Below are 25,002 nucleotides of genomic sequence, written 5' to 3' on the forward strand. Positions count from 1 at the left end.
CTCACGGCTGAACACTCTGGTGTCTGTGCTGCTGCTGCAGCAGGTATCTGTGCTGCTGCTGCTGCTGCTGCTGCTGCTGCGTGTCCATCTATGACTTATTGCATGTAAATACGTGTGTGTGTGTCGCAATTAATCAGAAAGTCATTCTAGTTTCTGGCCTTCATATCAAGTGTCTGGAAGTGAGAACATTAGTTGTCATCGCAAACTAAAAAGTCTGAAACCGAGGCTGTGTCCTCATGCCATTATACACACTACTTGTATATACTATATAGTAATTATCATAATTATAAGAGACAGCATGGCTCAGACTGCCACTGTTGATTAAACTTAATAGAGAAAGGAAAATGTTACTCCAAAGATGAAGCACCTTTTTTTTCTGTCTCCTTGGAGCTATCTAGCCACTGTACACACACACACACACACACACACACACACACACACACACACACACACACACACACACACACACACACACACACACACACACACGCAGGCGCGCGCGCACACACACACATTGATTTTTTGCAGCTGTGGGCAGCTCCTCTTTTTCCCCTCATTAATGTTTTAAGGTTATTCTGAGGCACTTGATGGATTTGGTTAATGTAATGGAGAAATTATGGTCTTGATTAAATATTAAAATGTGAAAATTGCACGAGACAGAGCATGTTTTATTGTGACATGTTTACATTTAAATCAAAGAGATTGCGGTTGTTGAACTAAAACCTCTCACTGGCCTGAAGATGCAAACCCTGTGTGCTTCATTCCCGGGAAAACATTCTGAACATGATTTCCAATAACATTTTCCCCCAAACCTGTCATGGCACTAAATCTGTAGTTTATAAACATTATTTATATGAGACAGTACTTCGATACATCCAGAGTAACAGTTACAAGTGTCATGGAATCAGGGATGTAAGTTTTTATCATCATTCAAAGTACATTTGTACACCACAGTGGTTAGTATGCGATTCTTTGCACTTGTTCAGTCTGTTTTGATAGTGTTAGTAAGCTGCCATATTAACTAAGACAAAGGTAACATGTTTTTACTGCCTGTAGCCCAGCATTGGGCACAGGCTGCCAACATAGCCTCTCCAGGCATCCTGGTCCTGGGCCAATTTCTCCAGCTGTCACCCCGTCTGGTCCTCTTCATATCTACCTCCAGGTCATGGCGCCAGGTGTTTTTAGGTCTGCGTCTTTTCCTTTTCCCTCGTGTTTTCCAAAAATGCTGGATGCAGGTTTATGAAGAGTATAGCTAATCCATCTTCAGCGCCTGCAGAACATTTCCTCCTCTTCAGGCCACTGCCACAGTCCCTGATTGCTAATAATATCTATTGTTGGTTTCCTTTGAGGCTGGTGTTGATAAAATTCTGGATTTTCTTCACAATGCTAGTAGTTCTCCAAGTTTCTGCTCAAACAAACAAGATCCCCAATATTAAAGATCCTGCAGCTGTTCAGGTGCAGAAGCAACAGAACAACAACATTCTTATATTACTGGTCTGGCTCTGGATTTCTGGCTGTCATAAATCAAATAAAGCAGATTTTTCCTTAAATATTTTCAAAGCTACAAGAGGTTAAGTAATGATTCACTCTCAAGTGTGTCCCTCCTCAGTGGAGCGTTTAGCAGCTAACTGGCCCATCCTTTCCTTTCTACTTCACACTGGCCAACCTTCAAATTCTAAAGAGAACCCCGATGAAACACGCGGGAACGGGAACAGAGAGCAGTTGGCCATGGGACATCGTTCCAAAAAACAAAGAGGACACACATGATCACAATTATGTTATTTTTCCGTTTTTGTGCAAAAAAATGTGTTTGCAATTACACTGTGTAAGCAATGGGTAACTGATATGCAGAAGTGGGTTTAAAAAAAAAAAAAAAAGTCCCACATGGCTTGCAAGCGAGCCACCTCAAATAAAAATTGCAATCACAGCACAAGTAGTAAAACAGAGCGAGTACAAGAGGAGCAGGCAACAAAGAGATGAGTGGTGCAAACAAACACAAGCTGTTGCCTCTTTGATGAAAGAGAGGTGAGGGGATGAGGGAAAACAGAGGAAGAGGGAGGATTAAAAAAGCTGCGCCACTTCTTTATAGTTGTCAAGGGTGTGTTTCCTCTCTAGATTATTTTGGAAACATTCCAGTGTGTGTGCGCGTGCGCGCGTGTGCGTGTGTGTGTGTGTGTGTGCGGACGGAGAGTATTTATTTGTGTGTGACTTTGTGTGGTGTCAGGAGGAAAACATGTTGGAAAACCACCAGAGGAGCATCAACACTCCTTTATGAAGAGTATTTAAAAATCGGAGGTGTGTTTTTAAAAAAGTATCTGCTAAACACACTGATCTAGAATCAGCAGCTGTAGTTTACGTTCATGTTTGTCCAGACTCATAATATCCTGTACGTGGCGGAAACTTTGAGGGAATTTAATAACCACTTTCAAAAAATGTGGTACTGAGGTGACATTGAATGGGACCTGAAAAGTGTCCCATCCTTTGTCCCATGTGTGTCACGATCCCTGTCTTGTGTCTCTGGTTTTAGTTTAGTCATTTCCTGTCTAATTTTTTTAGTCTTGTCCGGTCTTCCTGTCCTCCCTCCTTGTGCCTCACCTGCTTGATTACCACACCTGTGCCTTGTTTCCCTCCTGTATTTAACCTCGGTGTTTTCCCCTGTTCAGTGTTGGGTCATTGTTGTTAGTTAGTTGTTTCACTACATGCTGTCGTAAAGTTCGGATGTTACACGGGTCTGTCACGAGTCCCCGGTCCCCGGTCTCTGGTCTCCTGTCTTAGGTCTTCTGTCTCCAGTCCCCGGTCTCTGGTCTCTGGTCTTCTGTCTTCTGTCTCCAGTCTCTGGTCACCAGTTTCATCTCTGGTCTCAAGTCTTCGGTCTCCACTCTCAAGCCGAGTCACACATCTTCAGTCTCAAGTCGCCAGTTTCATCTCTGGTCTCAAGTCTTCGGTCTCAAGTCTCAAGCCGCAAATCACACGTCTCCAGTCTCAAGTCGCCAGCCTCAAGACACAAGTCTCCACCTGTCTCATCAATAAACCTCTTTTGTGCACCCTCCCATACTCAGTCTGCTTTTGGGTCTCCCTTCCTCCACCACGTTCCATAACAATGTGGGCTTAGATAATCTCTGCCTCCGCTCTTGAAATACTTGTACTGCACTTTAACTTGAATTTGATGATTTTTTTTTTTCTACTGACTTGTTTCACTTTTTTGACCTACAGAACTTTTTCCTTTTGTTTTCCCATTCAGGTTTTAAATGCTGGTGTTGTGCATTCATGTCTTTCAGTACTCCAATTCCTTTCGGGCCAATAAAGCTTTTCGTCACTAAAACTGACCTTTTGGATATCAAATGTCATCACTTCATCATGTCATACTATTAAAAGTGTCCGTGAAATTTACTTAAAATGATTCTTGGGTAAATTCTACAGTTATGGCCAGGCTGTTTTTTTTACATATTCAGAATGACCTTGACCTTTGACCTTTAACTGCAAAAATCCATTATTTCCTAAAGTCCAAGGGAAGGGTTTTACCTTATGTTGAACGGCCATTGCAGAATAAAGCTGTGGCTCAACCTGTTAGCTACTGTATGAAAAACTCAGCCTGGCTGGTTTGTATTTCTGTTAAGACATCATAGCCAAGGCTTAACTAAGGATGCGGCAACAATGTCCTCAGCTGACAGGAAAATGTTTATATATTCATATTCATGGTATATTTGGACAACCATTCACTGAGCTAATCCAACAGATCTACTCTATTTTATGATCCACATCTTTTTCAGCACGCAGTTTACCATTAACTGTCCAGCTTTGAGTCTTTCGTTGTTTCGTAGCGACGGAGAGTGTGAAATGAAGCATGAAAAAAGTGGAAAGGGCGGAGACTGCTGACTGAAATTGCCCCGTGATTTAGTTTAACCAGACGACAGTGACCTTGACCTTTGACCTTTAAATCCTTTCAGTTCTTTTATGAGTCCCAGTGGATGTTTGTGCCAAATTTTGAGAGATTCCTTGATGATATAATTCAAGTGGAAAGTACAGTACGCATAACCTGGCCTGTCCTCGGCTTTTGGGTGAAATTCTGTATGTATTACGTAGTTGGATGAGGATACATATTTGTGTGGCTATTTGCATCTGTGGCAGTCTCCAAATTTTCCTGTATAACACTGCAGCTCTTCCCTTGAAGAACATGAGTAATGCACCAAAGATTTTAATAAGCCCAGCATCCATCCCTGCTGTGCATTTCCATTTAAAGTTTTACAGTACTGGGATCCCTCTATAAATCAAGCAGCAGCCTTTGGATTAACGGAGCAGAGCTGGAGAAACAGCTACCCGTGGTGCTTCAGAAATAACTGAGGCACCGCCGTGAAAAGAAAGGAGTTGATGAGTAAATCTAAAAAGGCAGGATGGTAAATTCCACCAATCAGCGCCGCCATGGGTTTGTGGAAGGAGAATTATCTGGAGCCTTCCCTCCCTCCTATTTCCCCCTCACTCCTTCCTCATCTCCATAATGACTTCATTTCCTACACATGCTGCACGACGTCTGTCTGTCTCTCTGCACCATACTGGAGGTGTTATGAGTGACAGCTGTTGACTGGGCTGTTAGCGTCCAAATCCTGGATGATGTTGTTTGGTCAAGTACAAAGATCAAGAGAGTCATTGGGGATCAATTCCAGAGGCTGACCGCTGCATGTGGTGGGCCTGGTACAAGTCCACGCCTGAAAGGCTGGTTGGAGGGCTACGTGGCTGAAGCTTTAAAGTGATTCACCGTGTTTAAATATTTAGACTGTGTGAGCTTGCTGCCGCAGTCTGTAATACTCTGTTGGTGGGCAGAGGGAAAGTAAAGAGAGTGGCTGAGGAAAGGGAATAATAGAAAAGCAAAGAGGGAAAGTAATGGTGGTGGTGAGGGAGGAATACAGAGGTGCAAAGAAGGAGAGGACAGGAGGTGAGCTGAGTCTACACTGGAGCTAATAACATTTACTGGAAAATTGCCCCCATTGTTTGTTTTTGTTCCTTTAAACTGCAGACTCCACCATCTTCCCCTGCTGGGACGAGAAGAGTATAGGGAGCAGCTGTTCCACTTGTGGAGAAAGACTTCTTTCTTATTAACATGCAGGCATGCAGTCACACACACACACACGCGCGCGCACGCACACACGCGCGCACACACACGCGCGCGCACACACACACGCGCACACACACGCGCGCACACACTCCGTAGAAAAAGGCATGCAGGTCTTTATGTCTTATCTTCTTCCTCTTCTCAAGTTAATGCAAGCATATTTATATTTTTCATGGGAGGTACAAAATATGCTGTCACCCTTTTGTGTATCATGCATCTTAGTGTGTATTTGTTTTGATATGTCATTGTGTTGTGTGCGCGCGATGTAACCTGAGAGCATATGTGTATAAGTGAGTGCAATAGTCCTACTGTGCACCTCCTTGGCTGTAACCTCCAGCAGCAGAGACTGGCTCCTTTTCATTTTTACCATTAAAACAGGATGTGATTTGACGCCGGTTAACCACCAAATAGAAATATTTGCAGTGTGAGACCCACATATCAGACCTTTGTTCTCGGGTCTTTCTGCTGTGTACACGTCGGCCGATTTAAACGTTCATAAGATCAAAACCAGCGAGACTGAAGCTTACATGTGTTCATGAAATGTAGCATGAAGGTAATTGGCTCTAAATAGGATCTTCTTTCAGTCGCTAATGAAGTGTGTAATCTTTAAACGAGGTAATGAGCTGGACTGATCCAATCAGAGCTGGGAATCCAAACTGGTACACTAAACAGTTACGGTAAGACACTTCAACATTAACTCTCAAATATGTAGTCCAGAACATTACAGGGTAATATGTAAGGAAAATATGTGACGTGATCACATGACCTCGTAACGCTCCACTGGGTGGTGGCACCTATGAAAATCAATTAGGTTTCTTTTTTGTTGTGGCTGTATGAATTCCCTGGTGATGATGAAAGACGTTCCTGCTGTTAAAACATGAGAAAGCCCTGTCAGAGTTGGTGGTACCAACATCGGGAACAGTTGTTTGAGTCCATCTCTACTAACTTCTCTATCATCTCGAAACTAAACCTAAACAAGGATTGTTTGGGGTTTTTTTTCCCCCCCTAAACCTTAAACCAGATCTTTATGACTGAGTATTGGGAATGATGAGAAGAAATAAAAGCACGGCGGAAGAATTCTCTTTTTTATTATGCAGAAAGGCAAAATGTCAAGAAAACAGTTCAAATCATGAGAGATTTCTAGTTCGTATGCTTCGAGAAAAAGGCTGGGAAATGTTGAGAAAAAAGTCAAAATGCTGATACGTTCACTCAGTGTAGAAAAAATAAGTGTAGAACACAAATTTTGACTTCTTTTTCCTCAACATTATGAGTTTTTTACCCAAAGTGCAAAATAAAACAAGTAAAAATGTTCCTCTTTTCCCTTTCCTGGCTCTAATGTTCTGCTAGATCGTAATTGTATCGCTGCATCGCTAAGGCACGAAAAGGATTCTAACTGAGGGTCACAGACATTGTATCGGTGGCGCTGCTGACACGTAGGTTCAGTTCAAAGTTTTAAGACGTCATGGTCATTTCCATTTTTCGTGAGATCAGGTTGGAACATTTACAAGATGAAGTAATCCAGCAAGGGCAGAAAAAGAGTTGATTTGAATCTGGATTTACTTTACTGTATATTTCAAGTTGAAATCTACATTGGCTTTGCACTGTGGATGTAAATTATATACTTTTTAACTGAGTAAATAAGCAATTCAATCACAGGTGAGGAATTATTCTTTTCCTGCCATAAAAAAGGCAATGCTTCCTTATTTGTATTTTTCCATTTTAGTTACTTGGATAACTTTGATTTTGTTCTTGTTTATTTCCATATTAAAGTAGATTATATTAGTGTAATAAGGAATAATCTCTTTTGCTAAGGCTGGGTTTAAATGTATGTGGTATTAGAATTTAGGACAATTATTAAGATTAAATTGCAAAATGTGGTTGTTTAGTCATAGATGGTAGCAGTCTGTGTGAGCTTAGGGGGTGTAGTACTATTTGGGGGCTCATTATCTTGGACAGCGAGGTGGAACCAAAGTCGTCGCTGTGTTGGAACAAAGTACTACACACTTTACAGTAACACACATACAATCACCCAGCGGCAAACAAACCTGGCTACTCAACCAAACCGCACTCGTTAAAAATAAATGTAAGAGCCAGAAAAGCCCACACTGTCTGTAGAAACACATCCTTCTATCTCTCCTTCTCTCAAATCACATACATATGTGGTGTCACGTCATAAAATGTTCCTGCGCTATGTAAATTGGACAGCATTAAGTACAAGACAGCAGCAAGGGATGGCGTCAGCTTAATAAAGGCAAGACAGTGGCAGATGGAAAGGATGGAGGTAAAATTCTAGGAAGATAAACAGGCTGACAGGCAAGACAGGTGGAAAGAAAGCTAGAGAAAGTGAAGCGCCTGCAGAAAGACAGACAAAGAGGAGCAGATCTCCAGAGAGGAAGAGCCACAGAGACGATGTCATGCATGCCAGGCAGCCTCTCAGTCACCCCTTCAACACCGCTGCAGAACACATGGGCCCACTCTGCCTGCACAATGGCAGATTACAGGCCTGAAGAGCAGGACACACACATGTCAGCTTTCAGCGCAGAGATCTGAAGTGGCTCAGACTTCAAAACAAACAATACTACGAGTGTGTTTGTGACAGTAAATACTCTCTCTGGCGATAAATGACTCACGTCATATGACCTGCGTTGCAAATACACACAGCCACACGTGCATGCGTGTGTGAAGCGGCGTCTAGGCCGTGGCAGCGTCAGGAAATTCCATGGGATGTTTTCAATAAGGTCCGGGCAGCAGCAGCCAGAGAACTGGCAAATGAAAACCTGCTGCTGCGCACCACAGAGCTCCAACGAGACACTGACTACCCCTGCAGAACGCTTCACGACAACTGTGTGTAGAAACAGTGTACGTTTACGAGAGAGACGACAGCAAAGTATTCATATTATTCTGTGTAAATGGGGGGAAATGCATTCAAGTTTGTGTGTGTGTGAGTGTGTGTGTATACAACAGCAACAGAACACTTGTCCGGTGAGTGTATGTCATGTCTACCAGTGTTCCCTTTACTGCTTTCATCTGGCTCTGCTGTGTCACTGTGTCCAAGGAAAACCAATGATACATTCAGTTGGCCTCACAAAGAGTGACACGTCATGCTTTGCTTATGTTTTGTCCCCATTACATAATGCTGATAATAATAGCGAACAGCAATGTCAAGAGACAAGATGAAACTATGGAAAGTACAGTAAAGAGTTTAAAAAAAAAAAAACGAAATTCAAAGCTAACCTGCTTGGTCATACAGATGAAGTCTCCATGATCTCATCCAACTCAACGAGAAACTGAATGGCCACACATATTGATGGAGGCAGCATACATATTAACATTTTGTATGATGACTTTATGACCTGTGTTTTGTAGCATGTGATCCCACTCCGTCATGTTCCTGCTTGTGGTATTACGTCAAAACTTTGACACCTGCTGCTTATGTTTGCCTACATTTTGTCAGTTATCCATAGGGGTGAGCGAACGCTCCCTTTGTCTTTCAGCCAAAGCAGTAATTAATTATGTTGCTTATTTGTTGCTTTTCTGACATCAAGTGCACGGACAGAAACTTTTTTTAAAAAAAAATTATTGTTTTGTAAAAAAGCATCTTGATTTGTCACAAAAGGACCTGTCAACTCCGCCAAAGTCTTGTTCTTGTAGTTGTTTGGCTGTTAATGGGTGTGTGTGTGTGTGTGTGTGGGGGGGGGGGGGGGGGGGGGTTAGTAAGGGCAGAGGAAGAATCCATTAAATTTGGAGGCAGATTAGTCACAGTTCCACTTGATAGCAACAGGAAATGATGTTACTTGAAGCACTTTTTCGACTGGCTCCCCCAGATTCATCAGATTTGGTCAGAAATGCTTCAGTAAGTGAGTTTTCCTTTAACGATGTTACTGTTGCGAGGCGACTGATTTCACCATAGAGCAGGAAACTTGAACTGGCCTCTACATGGTCAGATACTTTCCAAACTTGGCACATCTGATGAGTCCTGATCTGAAAACATCTATAAGCTGAATTTAAATCGCAGTCAAAATCCCTGTGTTGCATTCATGTAACAGCAAATTAAGCCGTGTTCTCCAGCACCACCTAGTCAACACAGGAAGTGCACAAATTCGTCTGATCCTTCATGCACAACACAAATATCATCAGGTTTCACCACACCCTGAAGTGCTCTCTAGTTCTCAGTGTATGAAAAATATGTTTTAGGCAGAAAAAAGACTTAGATGGGTTTAAGGATCATGGTTTAAGGGAGAGCTTTTGTTAATGCCAGTGCATGACTCATCTACCAGTGACTCCATTTGGATTGTACAAATATATTTTTGAAGCAAAGCTCATCTTTAATCAAATGGCTCTGGTGGATGTCTTACATCTGCAATGGGCCAGACATGAAATTAGGCAGCTCGTATCGTAAAGTTGTACTGTTGAGACAGAGCTTAGAGTTAAGTGATCAGTTTCATGACCGCAAGTGACCTCTTTCGTACAGACATTTGACAAAAGCCAATGAAATATTGGGGATTCGATTATTAAATGTAGATGAAGACTAACGTGAACTCAATGCACAAGAGCTCCTGACTGAAATACGACTGTAATATGCATGTGAAAGAAAGACAAGTTGACAAAGGTGCTATCATGAAATCTTGGCCCAACGTACAGTAGAACTCCAGCGGGAGAGTAATAGTGCTTGGTCAGTCTCTTTTATACTGCTTAGGGTAATGCAATTATACCTTCCAGAGCTCTTTTTACTGTATAATTTGTATTAATAACCTGTTGGAGAAAGTGAAGAAAATAAAGAATGTCTGTTACGACATGAATGCACGTGCAGATGTAGGAAAATAGAGGAGAAAAAAAACAAAAGAGCTGCTTTAGCAAGTACTAAAGCATATATTTTGTACATAAAACTTCTTATAATCAGGAAAGTGTAGGTGTGTTGCAAGAGGAAAGGGGGAGTCTGGGAAGTAAGGTGCTGAGTTGAGCAAAGATGGATTTCCTGCCTGAACCACTTTATACACACGTCGTATAGTTTAATTACCCCTGTGAAGAAAAAAAAAAAGCCTCTGGATCAGACTACGACAGTGGTAACTCTAGATGGCCTTGACCCGAGCGCTGCCCCGGCTCTTTCCCGACAGTCCTGTTTTCCTTCTGCACTCTGGACAGAGTTCAGGCTGGAAGTGAAAGCTCCAAGGCAAAAAGAGGCCATTAATATTTATCTGTAGCATGGCGCATACAACGGAGGACTTCACTAATAGCGTCATCATGGATACCACACCAGTTCTCCCAACGTCACAAGTCCTCCATCGTGATTATTCTGTTTTATAATCAAGGAGAACAAGTCCGGCCCTGTGATCCCTGCAGATCCGCACGTCATGTCACTGTAACTTTTGACATCTTGACCATAAAGATTAAATTTTATTTGATCACATTATTGCACACCCAAAATTGGCCTGAAAATGAACGTTAAACATCTCCCCGGTATTTTAAAATACGTCTGCATCATCTAAACCCTGGCACCTCCCCTCCTTTTAATTCTCTTTATGACCCACAATTTGTATTGTAGTAAGAGTTCAATCAGAATATAAGCAGACCTCTTTTCACAAGGCAAGCCTGACAACTTCCCCAGCAGCGTGAGCAAAGTCCAGGCTGTGACCTACTACATGTTGGCATCATTGGATGATATTACTTTCATGGCTGGTTACAGGTGATGGGAAACTGGGGACAGAAACTACGGGGACAGTTATAGTTTCGGTCAAAGACATGAGTCATTTTTCTAAAGTCAGGATTGAGACGTGGAGCCTTTCGATTACAGCATGGGCAACTGATCCTAAGAGACTGTTAAACTATGAGAGACTCTTGGTATATTGGTACTATAGCAGAAGTTTGCAGAGGGAAAGATTTGTCATACCAGCTTTATTAGTGCGGCCATTAATACAGGCCTTTGTGGTCTTGTTGTCACTGTTGAGTTCCCTAGATCTTTTTTTTTTTCCTATATTGGTAAAGCCAGCGCCATACAGTTTCTGCTGCTCCGATTCTTGGGCCGGTTGCACGCTCCATCATCCTCACGCTCAAGAACACGACTAAGAGATATTTGAACTCCCTCACTCTGGGTAAGGAAGACTCATTCTGTACTTGAAGAAAGAAATCCATTGATTTCCTGAGAACCATGACCTCAGACTCAGAGCTGCTGATCCTCTAGTAGTTTCACAGACTTCCCTCACAATCGCCACCAGTTGTATTCTTAGCAATCAAATGCTAAGGTAGTTCTTTAAAATAGCCACAAAGTACTGTAATTAATGATTGCTTCTTAATTAGCGTCATGATTTCATTTCTGAGCTTCACATTTCTGCCAGGATGAACCATTAAGGCAACCCCGACGTAATTATCTTCCGCTGTAGTAAATAAAACACCACTTACTTGCAGATTATGTGTGTAAAATTGAATGAGCGAGCAGCGAGACGTTGCCCTGCACTTTCATGCACATCAATCTGTCCCTAATTGACCGGCATCTGGTTTGACTTCCTGAGACCTGTACTGAGAATGTGTGTGGGTGAATGTTGCTCTGCTGTGCGTGTGATTAAATGTGCACAAGTACTGAATGCAAGAGTGTGTTATGGCATGTAATGGTTCCTATCACTTCTCACTAGTTGTCATTTCTCTCTCTCTCACACGCACACACACAGTGGGTACTCATATAGCTACTCACATATGTTCCACCTCAGTAGATTCAAGCCAGGTCGAACACACAGGAAGGTAAAAGTCTGATCGCGTGAATTTAAGGATGAGATTCGCATAGCAACAAAACTGTTTTAGGATCTTTCAGATAACATTGGTAATTGCAAGCAGTTTCCATGGAGGGTAAAAGGACTCACCATGTCAAATCACCAGAATGTTTTCAAGACCTATTGGAGTGCTGCAAGATGCATGTGGCCCCGTTGCAAATCATCTCTCGGAACAGGGCCTAGATTTATCCTGAAGACCGTTTCAATCACGTCGCTGTAGATTCCAAGTCGCATCATTACCAATCGCTGATCTGCTTCATCTCCGCTGACAAACTGATGTGTTCAGACAGACGCGCCACCATGTTTCTCAGCACATTTCTACACATTCAAACAGTCACACACACACACAACATATTCACATTTGGATTAATATTACAAAGAACAATTGATTCACTTTCGGGAGGCCATGTGGATCAGATTGTTGATCCTGGAGACAGTTCTAGGCCATTGACAGGATGCAGCTATTAGTGGTATTTTCCTGGGCACGTCAATGACACATTTCAAACTTGCAGAGCGTTTCGGCCTTCGGAAGTCAACTATTTTCAGTGTGATGATTGAAAGAAAAAGAAATGCATTCATGGTGGCCATGTATTTTAATCAGAGTGACAATTATGAAACTCTGAAGTGTGTCACTCCTGATCTGTTGTAGGTAAACAATTAGTCAAATAATTTATCAAGTGCTAAGATTCTTGATTAGCTCATTATCACAAAGATATGTTGCTTTCACGATTACGAGAACTTAACTCAATGGGATAAGAGCTCACTGTTATGACATAATCAGTCTCTCATGATAACGAGATAAAATTCTTTTATTCCAAGATTATGGCATTAAACAATCCACTGTCATTAAGGTCCATCTTGGCTTCTGTATATTGTGGATTAATGATACAGGGGACCTATTTTTGGTGGTTTGGATGAACACTTATGATGTATTTGTCTAGTATTTCACGATTCTACTGTTACTACTGGTTGATATGTAATGCCATGCCAAACAAATCTTCAGTTAAATGCTAATCTTGTAATCCCAACCACAAATCCTTTTTCACGTTTAATCTGCATTTTTGTGCTTTGGTTGCAATCAGAGCCTCAACAACGTGGATGGTCGAGAGGTTTGGTGCATGTTAGAAGGATGTAGGGCAGACTCTTGTTTTAAGAATCAATTGTTAGAAAAATACATTGGTTCCATCGACAAATATATTGAAGAATGCAAGACTGATAGTAACTTGTTATAGGAAACACGGTTGTTTATTCACTTTCTTGCTTGTCCCTAGGTAGCGTTTCTCTAAGCCTGAGGAAAGTACAGAACTGAGCTCACTGGATTTCTGAAGTTCATTGTTTTATAAACACAGCGTGCAAGAGCAGGGGAAGCTCACCAACCCTGATTTTTGCCACAGCAACATCAGCTATTCAAGTATAACAGCACAAACTTATCCCTTCATCCCGCTCACAGTGCATATGCAAACTTACAGTGTACACAGCTATTATGCACGCGCGCACGCACACACACACGCACGGTGCAAAAGTAGAATAGTCCAAACACCATGACGAGCACTGGGGGGGGGGGGTGGGGGGGATTCTCAGGGGAAGGACCCCCTGGCACTAAACATACACTGCTGAACACACTCACACACACATAAATACACATTTATTTTTAGATGCACAAACGCAGACGTATGTAATACAATAAACAGATGCATGGACAGCCACCACCTGCATGTGTGTATACACACACACACTTCCCTAAGGGCACACTACGCTATTCAGGAAACATTAGCAGCATTAGCCAGGAATGCTAATTGAAACAAACAGCTCTGAGTTTCTTCATTGAGGTGGGAACTGGCTGTAATGGAGACTTGTGTGTGTGTGCGTGCATACATATGCATAGACGCACACGTTTCCTCGCTGGAGATCTGGGAACTATTGTGCACTCTTATTATCCTGCTTCTTCTCCAGTTTTGCTTTCAAATAAGAAAGAGAACAAATTGTCCACCATAAACAGACATTAGCACTGACAGATTCATTGTTCCAGACTGAAGCAGACTCAATCTTTCTTTCTCATCACAATTATATGCAAACGCACATTCTCAGCTACAATTGGAAAAAATTCTTTTAATGCAAAATACAGATTCGGGCCGGCTGATGACTCTCACCTTGTTGAACCTGCAGCTTAAGAATGACGTTCATAACCAGCACGTCAAAGGCTCCATCCCCACACATGCCAAGAGGAAGAAACTGAAGCTAAACCTCAGTAAAATCCCTCGAGTAGTAACAGATTGTCCTGGTTGGATTGTTGGATTTCAGTTCTGGCCTTCAATGTTGGACTTATTAGCTATGGATGTCTGCTGTTTCTGTCTCTGATTCAGTTGGATCCTGTTTTATTTTGAAATATATCTCTGTTCAGCTGTGTCTCATTTAATAATCACTCCTGACTGATTAATCAGCCAATCAGCTCCCTGCTGTCCTGTTCTCACACCTGTGTGATTGGTTCTCTTCTATTTAGTGTCTTAATTTCTTGTCTTTGTCAGATCCTCTGTTGTGTTTTTCTTGCGTATGTCACCAGTCAGTGAGTTCATCCTTACTTCACAGTTGAAGGCTTATTTACACTACTTTTATTCAAAAAACTAAAAATATCCATTTCAGATGAAACAGGCCTAACTGTCACTGTCCTCATGCTTCTGTATGTCTGCTGTGCTAGCACGGAGTCTCACGTGGACATCCATTTTCCTTCACTGCTGTCCAGCTCACATTCCCACACAATCACCTCCCAACAGTTCTGTTACAGTTGTTTTCCCGATGTGTGAGAAACGTAATATTAGAAATATGTCTCAGAACAAGTCGCACAACCCCTCTTCAAAGAGTCACACTATTTTTTTTAGAAGTTTTTTGTGTTTGCGTGCATCTAACAAGTCTTGCAAATCGACCTTTATGATTTCTTCTTTACAGGAAATGTCCACTAATAAAGACAAAGTGAACGTAGCGTACGGACAGACAGCTCTGCGTGTATCTAAGGTTTAACTGCCTGTTTTATTCTTTTAGTTTTTGTAATGAATTTCCGTTCGTCAGCAGCTGCCTGCAGCTGAATCTCCACTTGCCTCCTCTAAACCTAGAAACTGCCTTACCTGCCCCAAATGCGAAAAAGAAAGTCTGGTTTGGATTTCTCTGCAGCAGGGCGGAGACACGGCGAGCCATGCGCTCATTGCGTTTGTAGATGAGCTCCTGACGGAAGTAGCTGTCAATCTGTTGGGCTGTCAGGCGATCGTGAGCTGGCAGGGAGCTGTTGATGAAGTGAGGCAGCTGAAAGGAAAAAGAAACACATTGAGAATATTGTAGAATTGAAAACTTTCCTTTCAACTGCGCATACATCAAATGCCAAAGCAAAGGAAGGGTGCTAAATAGAACTTAGGACAGAAAAAATAAGACGGTGGGGGGAAGAGGGGTGTTGGAGACAACCTGGCACATGTGTGTGTGCCCATGTGAGTGTGAGACCTGGCAACCAAGACTGTTTCTAATGCGTAAGCTTGGCAGAGAGTGACAGAAGAAAGGCTCCGCTCTAAATGAGAGAGCATCAATGAACAGGAGGGAGGACCGAAGTGTCAACACAGTGTGTGTCTGTGCACACTGATGTGTATACGTGCGCTCAAAAGCAATGGCTTGTTTTCATGTGAAAGTACAGTGTATCACCATTGTGAGTGTGTGAATGTGTTTAATTGGTGTGTGATTTATTAAGAGCCAGACAGGCAGAGACACACTACGCTGGATATGTTCCGCTCCTGGCGGCGTCAGTGGATTTAACAGGCTGTTAATCAGGGAGGATGAGCGGGTGTCGGCGACAGGGTTTGGATCAGGGTCTGAGCTGTCCAACTCAGACACATACCTTTACACACACACACACACACACACACACACACACACACACACACACACACACACACACACACACACACACACACACACACACACACCAGATCATTTTTCTCTGACATTAGCTCTTTCACTTCCTCTCCGAGTATCACTGGACCTGTACTTGGATTTTTCTGTCTCTAAGTATGAATTATTGGAGAAAGGTCAAATCCCAGCACACTAGAGGTCTATTCCCTGTCCTGCATTCATTGGAATACTGTATGCTGACAGAATTCTATGTATTTTATCACGAGTAGAGTTTTCATAAATTTACCATGACCGTTACATTTAGAAACATACAATCACGTTGATAATGATGTCATAAAATAAATCAGTTCATACAACTTGCTCACAGTTCACTTTCTCTCCAACTCATTACAATTGTTTTTATTGTCAAAATAAAAGCAGACATCTCACACACACACACACACACACACACACAAATGAATTCAACAGATGATATCACAAGTACATAATTTAAAAACAGGTGCAATTGAGGTTCAGCAGAGTCCATACCCATGAAAATGTTCTGGGACATCTATAAATCTGATGCTGTATTTGAGTGTGTCCTGGAAGATTTATTGAACCACATGTGAGCAAATCCTGTTCAACATTCATCATCTTCATACTATCATTTCACTAAGTCTGTTTGCTGCACATAACGGTTCAGGGCTCACATTAACACACACACACACACGCACGCACACCCACATCAAATATGTATATCGTTATTTATATATTGTTAAAGAGGCACATGGGGCGAAAAACTTCAGGTACTTTGTTAAGCTGCCTTGAAATAATAATTTCTGAAAGCTGGTCATGTGTTCACAAGACAAGGATTAAATTCATATCTTAAAAAAATTAGTCAGAAGGTCTTACACATGTACAGTCGATGGTATTGTATCAGAATTTTCTGCTACGTTTTTCGAAATAAAAAATTAATGTTGCACTTTCCTCACAAACTTTTCTTGGTAAACAGCCAGAATAGCAATTACACTTATGGACCACGAGCCAAGGTCAAGTAAGGATTTACTGAAATAAAACAGACCATGAGAAAATGCTTCCATTTTAATAAATTCACATGTAAAAGATAAAGGCCGCAAATAACTTCATAACTTCTCTTTTCAGTGGCATCAAAGTACAAAGCAAACAAAACACGCAAATGTCACCTGCCACAAATGACTGGAGTTGGATGAGATCATTTCAAGCTCTGCTAAAATATAACTGGTTGAGGAAATAATATCATAATCAAATATAAATTTATAGCGTGAGGTTTTGAGTGTGCGTCTAAGGTGACCGGCCCAGGATCTACCAGACTGACGGGAGGTTCAAGGATTTAAAAGTAAAACAAAGCAGATTTTCTCAAGGAAATAAGTGAAAGACGGAAGGTTAAGAAGGAGTGCTTCATCATGGCTCTGACGCTGCAGGGTTAGTGAGTGTTTCATGATGAGAGGAGAACGTTTTTACAGGTCAGAGAGGTTCAGGTGGGAGTGTAGCAGTAGATGCAGATAGGTTATCAGAGGAAAAGGCCGTTGGCTGCTCTCTATCTTGACCTGTACAGGAAATGTGGAGTGACAGTGAAATATTTTCGACCTATCTCACGAATGTTCTCTCCCTGTAGTCGCTCGCTCGGTCCGTCTCTCCTGCCAGCAAACTACTCTGCTTCTTTCTGGTTTGGCTTTCTGAAGTTCTTTTTCCTTGAAGTACCACATGGCATCACTGCAAAGATTGAATGATAGAGCGAATATTATTCCTTCATAGTTCAGACCTTTGATTTTTGACTATATGATATCCCTTGGCTGTCAATCATATCCTGAGGAGGGGCTTGCTCCAAGGGGGTGGGTGGGTAAGTGGCAGGTCATGATGACACACGTGGCACATGAGGCCAATGTATGAGAGATATTTACCCACAGTTGGGGTGGGGCAGTCCAGATGTTGGTTTTATTTATTTTGTCACCCTGGCAAAGAGGACCTGCCAGGTGGATCCATGAGGTTCATGAGCGGCATTTGTTGTTCCAAAACCCTTTTTTTTTTTTTTTTTTTTTTTGTCGCCAACAGCTCATTTTGCACCACAGAGTTGCCCATGGAAGACTTGGAGGTGTAGGCGGTATTCAGAAATGCATCCCCGTTCAGTGGGGTGTTTTTGGCCACTGCTCCTTCCGTACAGATGGAGATGGTCATGGAAACAATCTGTGTGTGGGATTCAGTCTTCCCAAGACAGGCCCAGGATGAAGGCATCAGATGTGAAGGGTCTTCAAGCTTGTGATGTCTAGTCTTGTATGGGGCCCACGTGTTGAGGTACATACTGCACTGTATACTGCAATTCTACTACAGAGCCACCAAAATGCTGACAAGGCGTTGTTGATGCAGCAGCTGTTTATTTCACGGTCAAGGAGGCACTCTGGGAAAAGTGTGGAGTCAAGATGAGCTGATTTGTTACTTTGAGAGGAACAGGAAGTAAGTTAGGGAGTTGTTTTTACCAAGACAAAAGACATTTGAGCGTTCATCTGAAGACCAAAGAACGGCATAGACCAGTCTGTGTTTAGAACATGCTGCAACAACTGTGGGCTGTTTACTTTGACAATACAGTCATCTGTGTTTTGAAGCTTTCGGATTGAGCAAGTCTTTGTCCGTACCGGTCTGGAGCCATTGAATATACAAGCCAGCACTGCTGGTAAACTCTGTCTCTGTGTCCCAAGGTGGAAGAAGTTAGTAATGGCTGAGAGGACATTAAACAAGAATCCTACTTTGACCTTGAAACTCTCTGATTGGAGGCCTCTTGTGAGCACTCCGGCTTACATTCCATCATGCATTTGCTGCAGGGTCGATGTGAGGTCAATGTGTAGGATTTTATGCCGCTCTCTCCTCTTCTTCAGTGCAGCCATAAAACAAGAGAAGTCAATTTTTATATAAATTGATACAGCAACAAATCACAACAGAAGTTATTTCATGACACTTCCCAACAAGAGCAGGTCGAGAACACTACTGTTTAATTTAACAAGACAGATATTATGTGGGTGTTACACCTTAAAATCCTGACACCACATTGTGTTTCTAGGACAGCACTAACCAGAATGCCTTCCTCCTTAGAGCAGGAATTCACAGTATTTGTATTTTCACTGTATTTGTATTGTTTATTGTTGTAACACAGCAATAACCATGCATAAAATTGAACTGTCATACATGTAGGCTGGTTTAAGCAGTGAAAACAACACGTAAGTGACCGAAGTAACTAAACTAATCTCCTCTTGGTCAAAGTCCCCTTCACATATTTGCACATGAAACAATAGCCGAGTGATGTTCCAACTAATCTACCTCAACGAATCGGTGAAGCACCACAAAATGAAAGTGAAAAAACAAGCAAAACACTTGAACTTAATTGCGCTTTGAAGTCGTTTTTTTTGTTTTGTTTTTTATAGACAGCAAAGCGTGCAGTTATATAGCGTGTGGTCACGTGATGCACTCTGGCTCAGAAAGACTTTTTCCAACTTAAACGTGTGTAAATCAGAGGATACACTGATGCAGGTGCATCATCCTCCCAGTTCAAACACTTTACAGCCCTCATTTGTATCGTTATGAAAGCTATAAATTTCACTATGTCCCAAATCCAAAGAGTTATTTGCTATTATTGGTGTATAAGACTTTATATTTCACTGAAAACAATGGCGATAACAGTTACGGCCAATTCTAGCAATCATTTGATTTTACAGTGGTTTTCAAAACATGTGCTGGCCGTGTCAAGATCTATTCAATACCAAAAAATGTTTGCTTAACTTTGAAGTTGTTTCCTTCCTCTTTTTCCTTTTTATCTCAACTTTCTTCCCTCTTGCGGTCTTTCTTTTCATCGCCTGTGTCTGTCTTTTGTCAGTCTTTTTCTTCTCTCCTTGACTTTTCCTAATGGATTTGGAACCGGTCGAGTGTTGAAATGCATTAACCTGTCATGCACCATTCTGCTTTGCGTTGTGTTCTGCGACCCATCGTTGGCCTTTCTTTCTAACATGATCAGATATGATAAGACTGAGCTGTGAGAAACATCAGGGTTTGTGTTGCAATCGGGTTCATTCTATCAAAAACACCTGCTCTCTCTCTCTCTCTCTCTCTCCCTCTCTCTCTATCACACACACACACACACACACACACACACACACACACACATAAACAGGTATATCAACTAGCAACAGAAGCAGGCACTCGAGTCACTCCTCTGACAGCTCTATCAAGTGCTGGAGAATGTAAACACAAGTTATTATGACATGAGGATGAAACGCTATGATTTACAAGGCTTATGCAGTCATCCAGAGTTAGAAGTGCAAAACTGTGAACTGGCTAGCAAGGTTGTGAAGGGCCCCAGAGACAAGAAGATCTCAAGTCATGGACCATGAGGGTGAGAAGGGGGAGATCAGTGTGTGAGTTTGCATAAAGGTGCGGTGATGTGAACAGAGAATCGAGTTTACATGGTGCCTTGGGTACATTACGACTTAAGCATCAGCATCAGCGCTAGCGAGCAACTGTGTGTGTGTGTGTGTGTGTGTGTGTGTGTGTGTGTGTGTGTGTGTGTGTGTGTGTGTGTACGACATCGGAGGATCTTCTGACAGCTTGCAGAGTTGGGAGTAAAAGAATGATGATGAGGCCGTTACTGAAGGAGCAGGGAGTATTTTGGGAAATATAAAGTTAGAGGAGGTCAGATGGTGTATTTACAGCTGCGTCTGGAGCTGTAAGTGTCAGAATATCAAGAAACTGAGGTTAAGAGGGATTTAAATGGTGATGTGTAGTTTTGTGGAGTTGATGTACAAGCTTAAAGCATCACCCAAAAAGTGTAATTTGCCTTTCAAGTACTGTTATGTTTTTCCCCCTGCATTACTTTTTTGGAGACTCAAAAATGCAGAAAATAACCAGACACATATTCCTAGTTTGACGGAGACTGACCACTAACAACAGTAAAACTATTCACTGTGTCAATTTCCAAACTCTCAAATGAATCATCCAGAAGAATCCATGTCTTCTTTTTCCAGTTGTACGCTCAGTAATCCACAAACACTTTGTCTCAGGCTAAGAACAAACAAATTGGAACACTTCTGGAACTGGAAGTCGCAGTGAGCATTTGTTCCAGCCCTGCAGAAGGTAAAAACTGTGAATTCAAGACACCTTACTGTAAATACCTGAAAGGCAAATTACACTTTTTGGGTAAAGTTACACTTGAAAGCTTTTGGCATTCAAGTTTTCTTTTAATTTCTGATTTGATGAGAAACACGATTCTCCCTTTGTCCAAGAAAAATTACAAAGATTCCTTCGTAGTCCCAAAATTGTGTTCTTGGCAGACAGAGAAAACCTCTTGTGGCAGACAAACTTTGAACTAGTTTTGGCTCTGCAAGCGATACTTCTAAATGATGAAGTATACATTTACATGATATGAATATGTCTCAAATTCTAAAGCCAAATCCGAACAGATTGTTAAGAGCGTGAAGGGACTGCAACAAGAACATCTGGGAGACAATTTTGTGCTTGCATTTTCTCCAATATTTCCATCATTTCGGTGATCTAAAGCTTGGACAAACCTGTGAGGTGTCATGGTTGAAGATGATGGAGCTGAGATCTCCGCAGTTGTAGTGGGTAATGAGGTCCTCAGTGGTGTAGGAGCCCTGGAGGCTGCCTGCTCGAACGCCCTCATGCTGCAGCAGCGTCTGGTTCAAAGCAAACAGCACCTGCAGGAAGACAGAAAGACAGGAAGGGCGCTGTTAGTTTCTGTATCCGCAAACTCATTTTTCTACACTATATTCTCAAGAGGAATTTGCCATGAAGGAGGAGAATTGTACTCACAGTGTTCCTCTTTAAAAAAAAAAAAAAAAAAATGTGGTCATATACAATGAAGCCATTATGCTGAGTGTTGGAGAATTTCTTTTGCAACATTTTCATTTTTTTCCAAATATTTTCATGCACTTTTCCATATAGGCTGACTAAAGGTAAAACAGACCACAAAGTCATGGGCAGGGGGAGAAAACTGAAAAGAGAGACCCTTTCAAAATAACCCCTGCCTCTCTTTCACCAGGTGCCGAAAATTTACAATGCCCATTAATATAAAAGCAAAACCTCTTTAGAAAGAATTTATTGCAGCCGCCAGCAAGTCCAATGGCTCCACAGCTGTCCTTGACTCCACGGGTTAAACTCCCTACTCCCGCCTTCATCAATCCCACGCCACATCTAACTGGTCTGGCAATTGGGACGCAGCTGTCAATCACAGTTGAGCTCTCTTACGGGAGCCAGAGGTGTGCACAAAGATGAGGATTTTTTGTTTCTTTTTTTTCCCACTCACAGAGGAACCTCAACAGAATTCACACAGTTCTACATTGCACCTTCCTCTAATACAGTTGCTGTACTTGATTGCGCCAAGTGACTCATCTAATCACATCTTCAAACCACACCACTTTATGATCCGAATTACCTTCACGAAGAAACCTGACTGTTGCTCAGGAAAATGCTGCAGGGAGAACCTCAACATCCAGGCCTGGATGATTTGTGGGGCGGCTTAAGACCGATACAGCTGCACGACTGATTGAGTTCGATGTCTAAAGTCTGGGTCGTAATTCAAACAATTAAGTTATGTTTTCACAATCATAAATGCCCATACCAAGCATACTGAAGGTTTAAACTCCAGGTAACCTTTCCACTGGGATAATCACAACCCAGTTCTAAGCTCAACCTTGTGACTCTCCCCCTCTCTCTCTCTCTAAGGTCATAGTGTTTGCTAACCAGTCTTATGTGCACTTTTTTCATTATTCAAACAGACATCTGATGAGCTGACAGCACATAGAATTGTTATCCCTTTTATTTTCTCGCTCTGAGAGTCTGCTTTCTCTGCCAGCGCCGGATATTCCGGCCTTCCTCCCGCTGTACAGTACAGTCTGATCTTATTTATTCTTCTCGACATGTCTCATCAAGCACATTCTCGCTACGATCGGGACCGTATGGTCACGCTGCCAGAGGCGCATAAACCAGTAACAAGTTTTGATCAAACCTGTGACTACTTCAGTCTAGAAAAATTAATGTCTTCCATGCTTTTCTAAGCTCATATCTCAGCACCAGATCTCCCAGATGCAAGAGCCCCCCTGCAGCCTCTGTAATGCATTTCAGTCTCTAATTCAAACTCATGAAAGATTCTTATATTGCTCTAAAGTCCAGGTCATGTTGAGGTGCGATGCCAATCTCAGAGAGGCCAAATCTGGTGAACTAGCCACAGTAGCTAATTTTGCTACAGCAGATGTTGACTCTGTGCCAGTGAGTATCCAGTGTCCTAAACCCTTGACCCACAGGGCTCTCTGCCATGTCTGGAGGATTTTTTCCAACAGAAGCAGAAGGAGTCAGGGGATGGAGCTGGCAGAGCACCTGCGAGACGGTTTGTAATGCTGCCAGTGGCAGTAGTTTCCCTTATTCTTGCAAACTGCGGCGGACGGGACAGACAGGAGGGTCCGTACATTGGAAGATGCATGGTAATAAAAGAGGCTGCATGTCACTGATTGTGTTGTTATAGGAGTTGTTATTTCAATATTGTTCGTCTCCCGGGGAAAGAACATCTTAACAGCTGTAACCATGGCGCCAAAGTTTGCACTGAGCCTAATGAGAGAGCATGTCAATCACTGCGGGGGAGAAAGGAAAATGCAAACAATCCCTGAATATGTGTGTGTGCTTAGGTATACGTGAGTATGTGTGTGTATGCATGCATATGTTGACAGACCGAGTGGGTGTTCTCATGCTAAAGTGGTTCACTCACTCTGACAGACTGACTCTTTTACTGCCAGGCCTTTTCAAAGTAACTGACATTGACTCCACGTTGCTTAATACTGCAGTTCTCTCTTCTCTTGCTTTCCTCATTTAATACATGCGTGAGAAACTCCCATTGTAATTAAATAAAAGCTTTACAAGAACAAAGCTGGAAGGCGCAGAGCACACGGATGGTCTTGGAACCTGTGATCTTAGAGCAGCACTCAAAAAATTCATTAGGTTGCATTGGAAAGAAAACAGAAGGGCCAGAGTGGGAGCTAAAAGAAATCAGAGGGATCTTTTATGTTGGAGAAAATACTATTTATCGTTGTATGTGCGTTGCAGCAATTGACCTTGAAATACATGACATTTCTGTGTGGAATTCTGAGGGTTTACAGGTCTGTTGCATGTAATGAGTGGGTGCTGATGACAAGGTGCTGGAACCGAGAGAGCAAACTCTTGTTGACGACATCACTCCCCCATTATAACTCCCTAAATCTGAATTGGAGAGTTTACATGATGGATCCAGTAAAGGAGCTTTGGGCTGCGATACATCAGAACCGTGTCAAACTGTGAAGGCCAAATGTTGAACTCTGGCAAAGAGGAGAAACTAAGCATGTAGTTAATACTCACGTCCACTTTCTCCAGGCAACCTTTTTTAATTTCTCTGCCCATTACTCACTTTTGCTGTGGTTAAACAGTGAGAATGTAAACTGAAGGAAAAGAAAAAAAGAAAGAAGTAATAGAAGAGATGCCACAGGGAGTTGAATGTGTAAAAGAACTGTATAATGGCTTGTTCTCTGTGAGAGGAGCATGTGTTGTACAGATGGAGGTGATTCTTTTCAGCTAAGTTGAGAGTTTGTGGGTAACAAAGTGTAAAACCTGGCATGGGCATCGGACTGGTAATAACCAGGCAGTCAGGTGCGCGAAGGCCTGCCAGAGCTCCTTTTCTTCCTCTTGATGTGCCCGTTCATGTAGTTTTTTGAGGTTTTGCAAGACTATCCTCGTGGAATTGAATAAAGGGACTTGAGAAATTCTCTGCACCAAACATCTTTGATCTTAACTGGATGTTTTAAGGCAAACAAGTGTTTTTGGTGGGTTTTTCTTTTGTTTGTTTGTTTGTTTGGTTGGTTGTTTGTTTGTTTTGGTCCTGACTCCAGAACCAACAAATGCAGCAGTAATTATCTTAACTAGCCCAAACACAACTTCTGCTTTAGTTTTACACAACAGGGTGCTCTACTTAAGGTGCTTCCAGTGCAGTGCCAGGAAATGGCTATATTTGTCGACAGCCTTTTTTCTCCTCAAAACACTTGGAGCAAACAGAAGTGGGAGAATCTGGATCAACATGTGGTGGATGAGAACTTAAAGAAAGCAGCAAGTCCTTACAACAAGTCCTGGATTTGGCTCAACTGCCAAGGTGAAAACAGTGTAAACACAAAACATAAAGCAGGTTCTTCTCTGGGTTGATTGTGCACCTAT

The 25,002-nt window shown here is 42.1% G+C and overlaps 1 protein-coding gene across 1 annotated transcript in view; it reads right to left on the bottom strand.

The window, feature by feature from the left end:
* trabd2b (TraB domain containing 2B) overlaps positions 1-25,002 on the bottom strand; it is a 69,402-nt gene that overhangs the window by 8,071 nt on the left and 36,329 nt on the right. The window contains exons 3-4 of the mRNA XM_086224388.1: positions 21,324-21,470; positions 14,988-15,162 (exon numbers count right to left, since the gene is read on the bottom strand). Of these exons, the coding sequence (XP_086080514.1) occupies positions 14,988-15,162; positions 21,324-21,470 (322 nt within the window). The remainder of the gene's footprint in view (positions 1-14,987; positions 15,163-21,323; positions 21,471-25,002) is intronic.

The sequence above is a fragment of the Aulostomus chinensis genome, chromosome 14, assembly GCF_037954235.1.
Source record: "Aulostomus chinensis isolate RoL2024-O1b breed Wild chromosome 14, RoL_Achi_v1.0, whole genome shotgun sequence".
Lineage (NCBI taxonomy): Eukaryota > Metazoa > Chordata > Actinopteri > Syngnathiformes > Aulostomidae > Aulostomus > Aulostomus chinensis.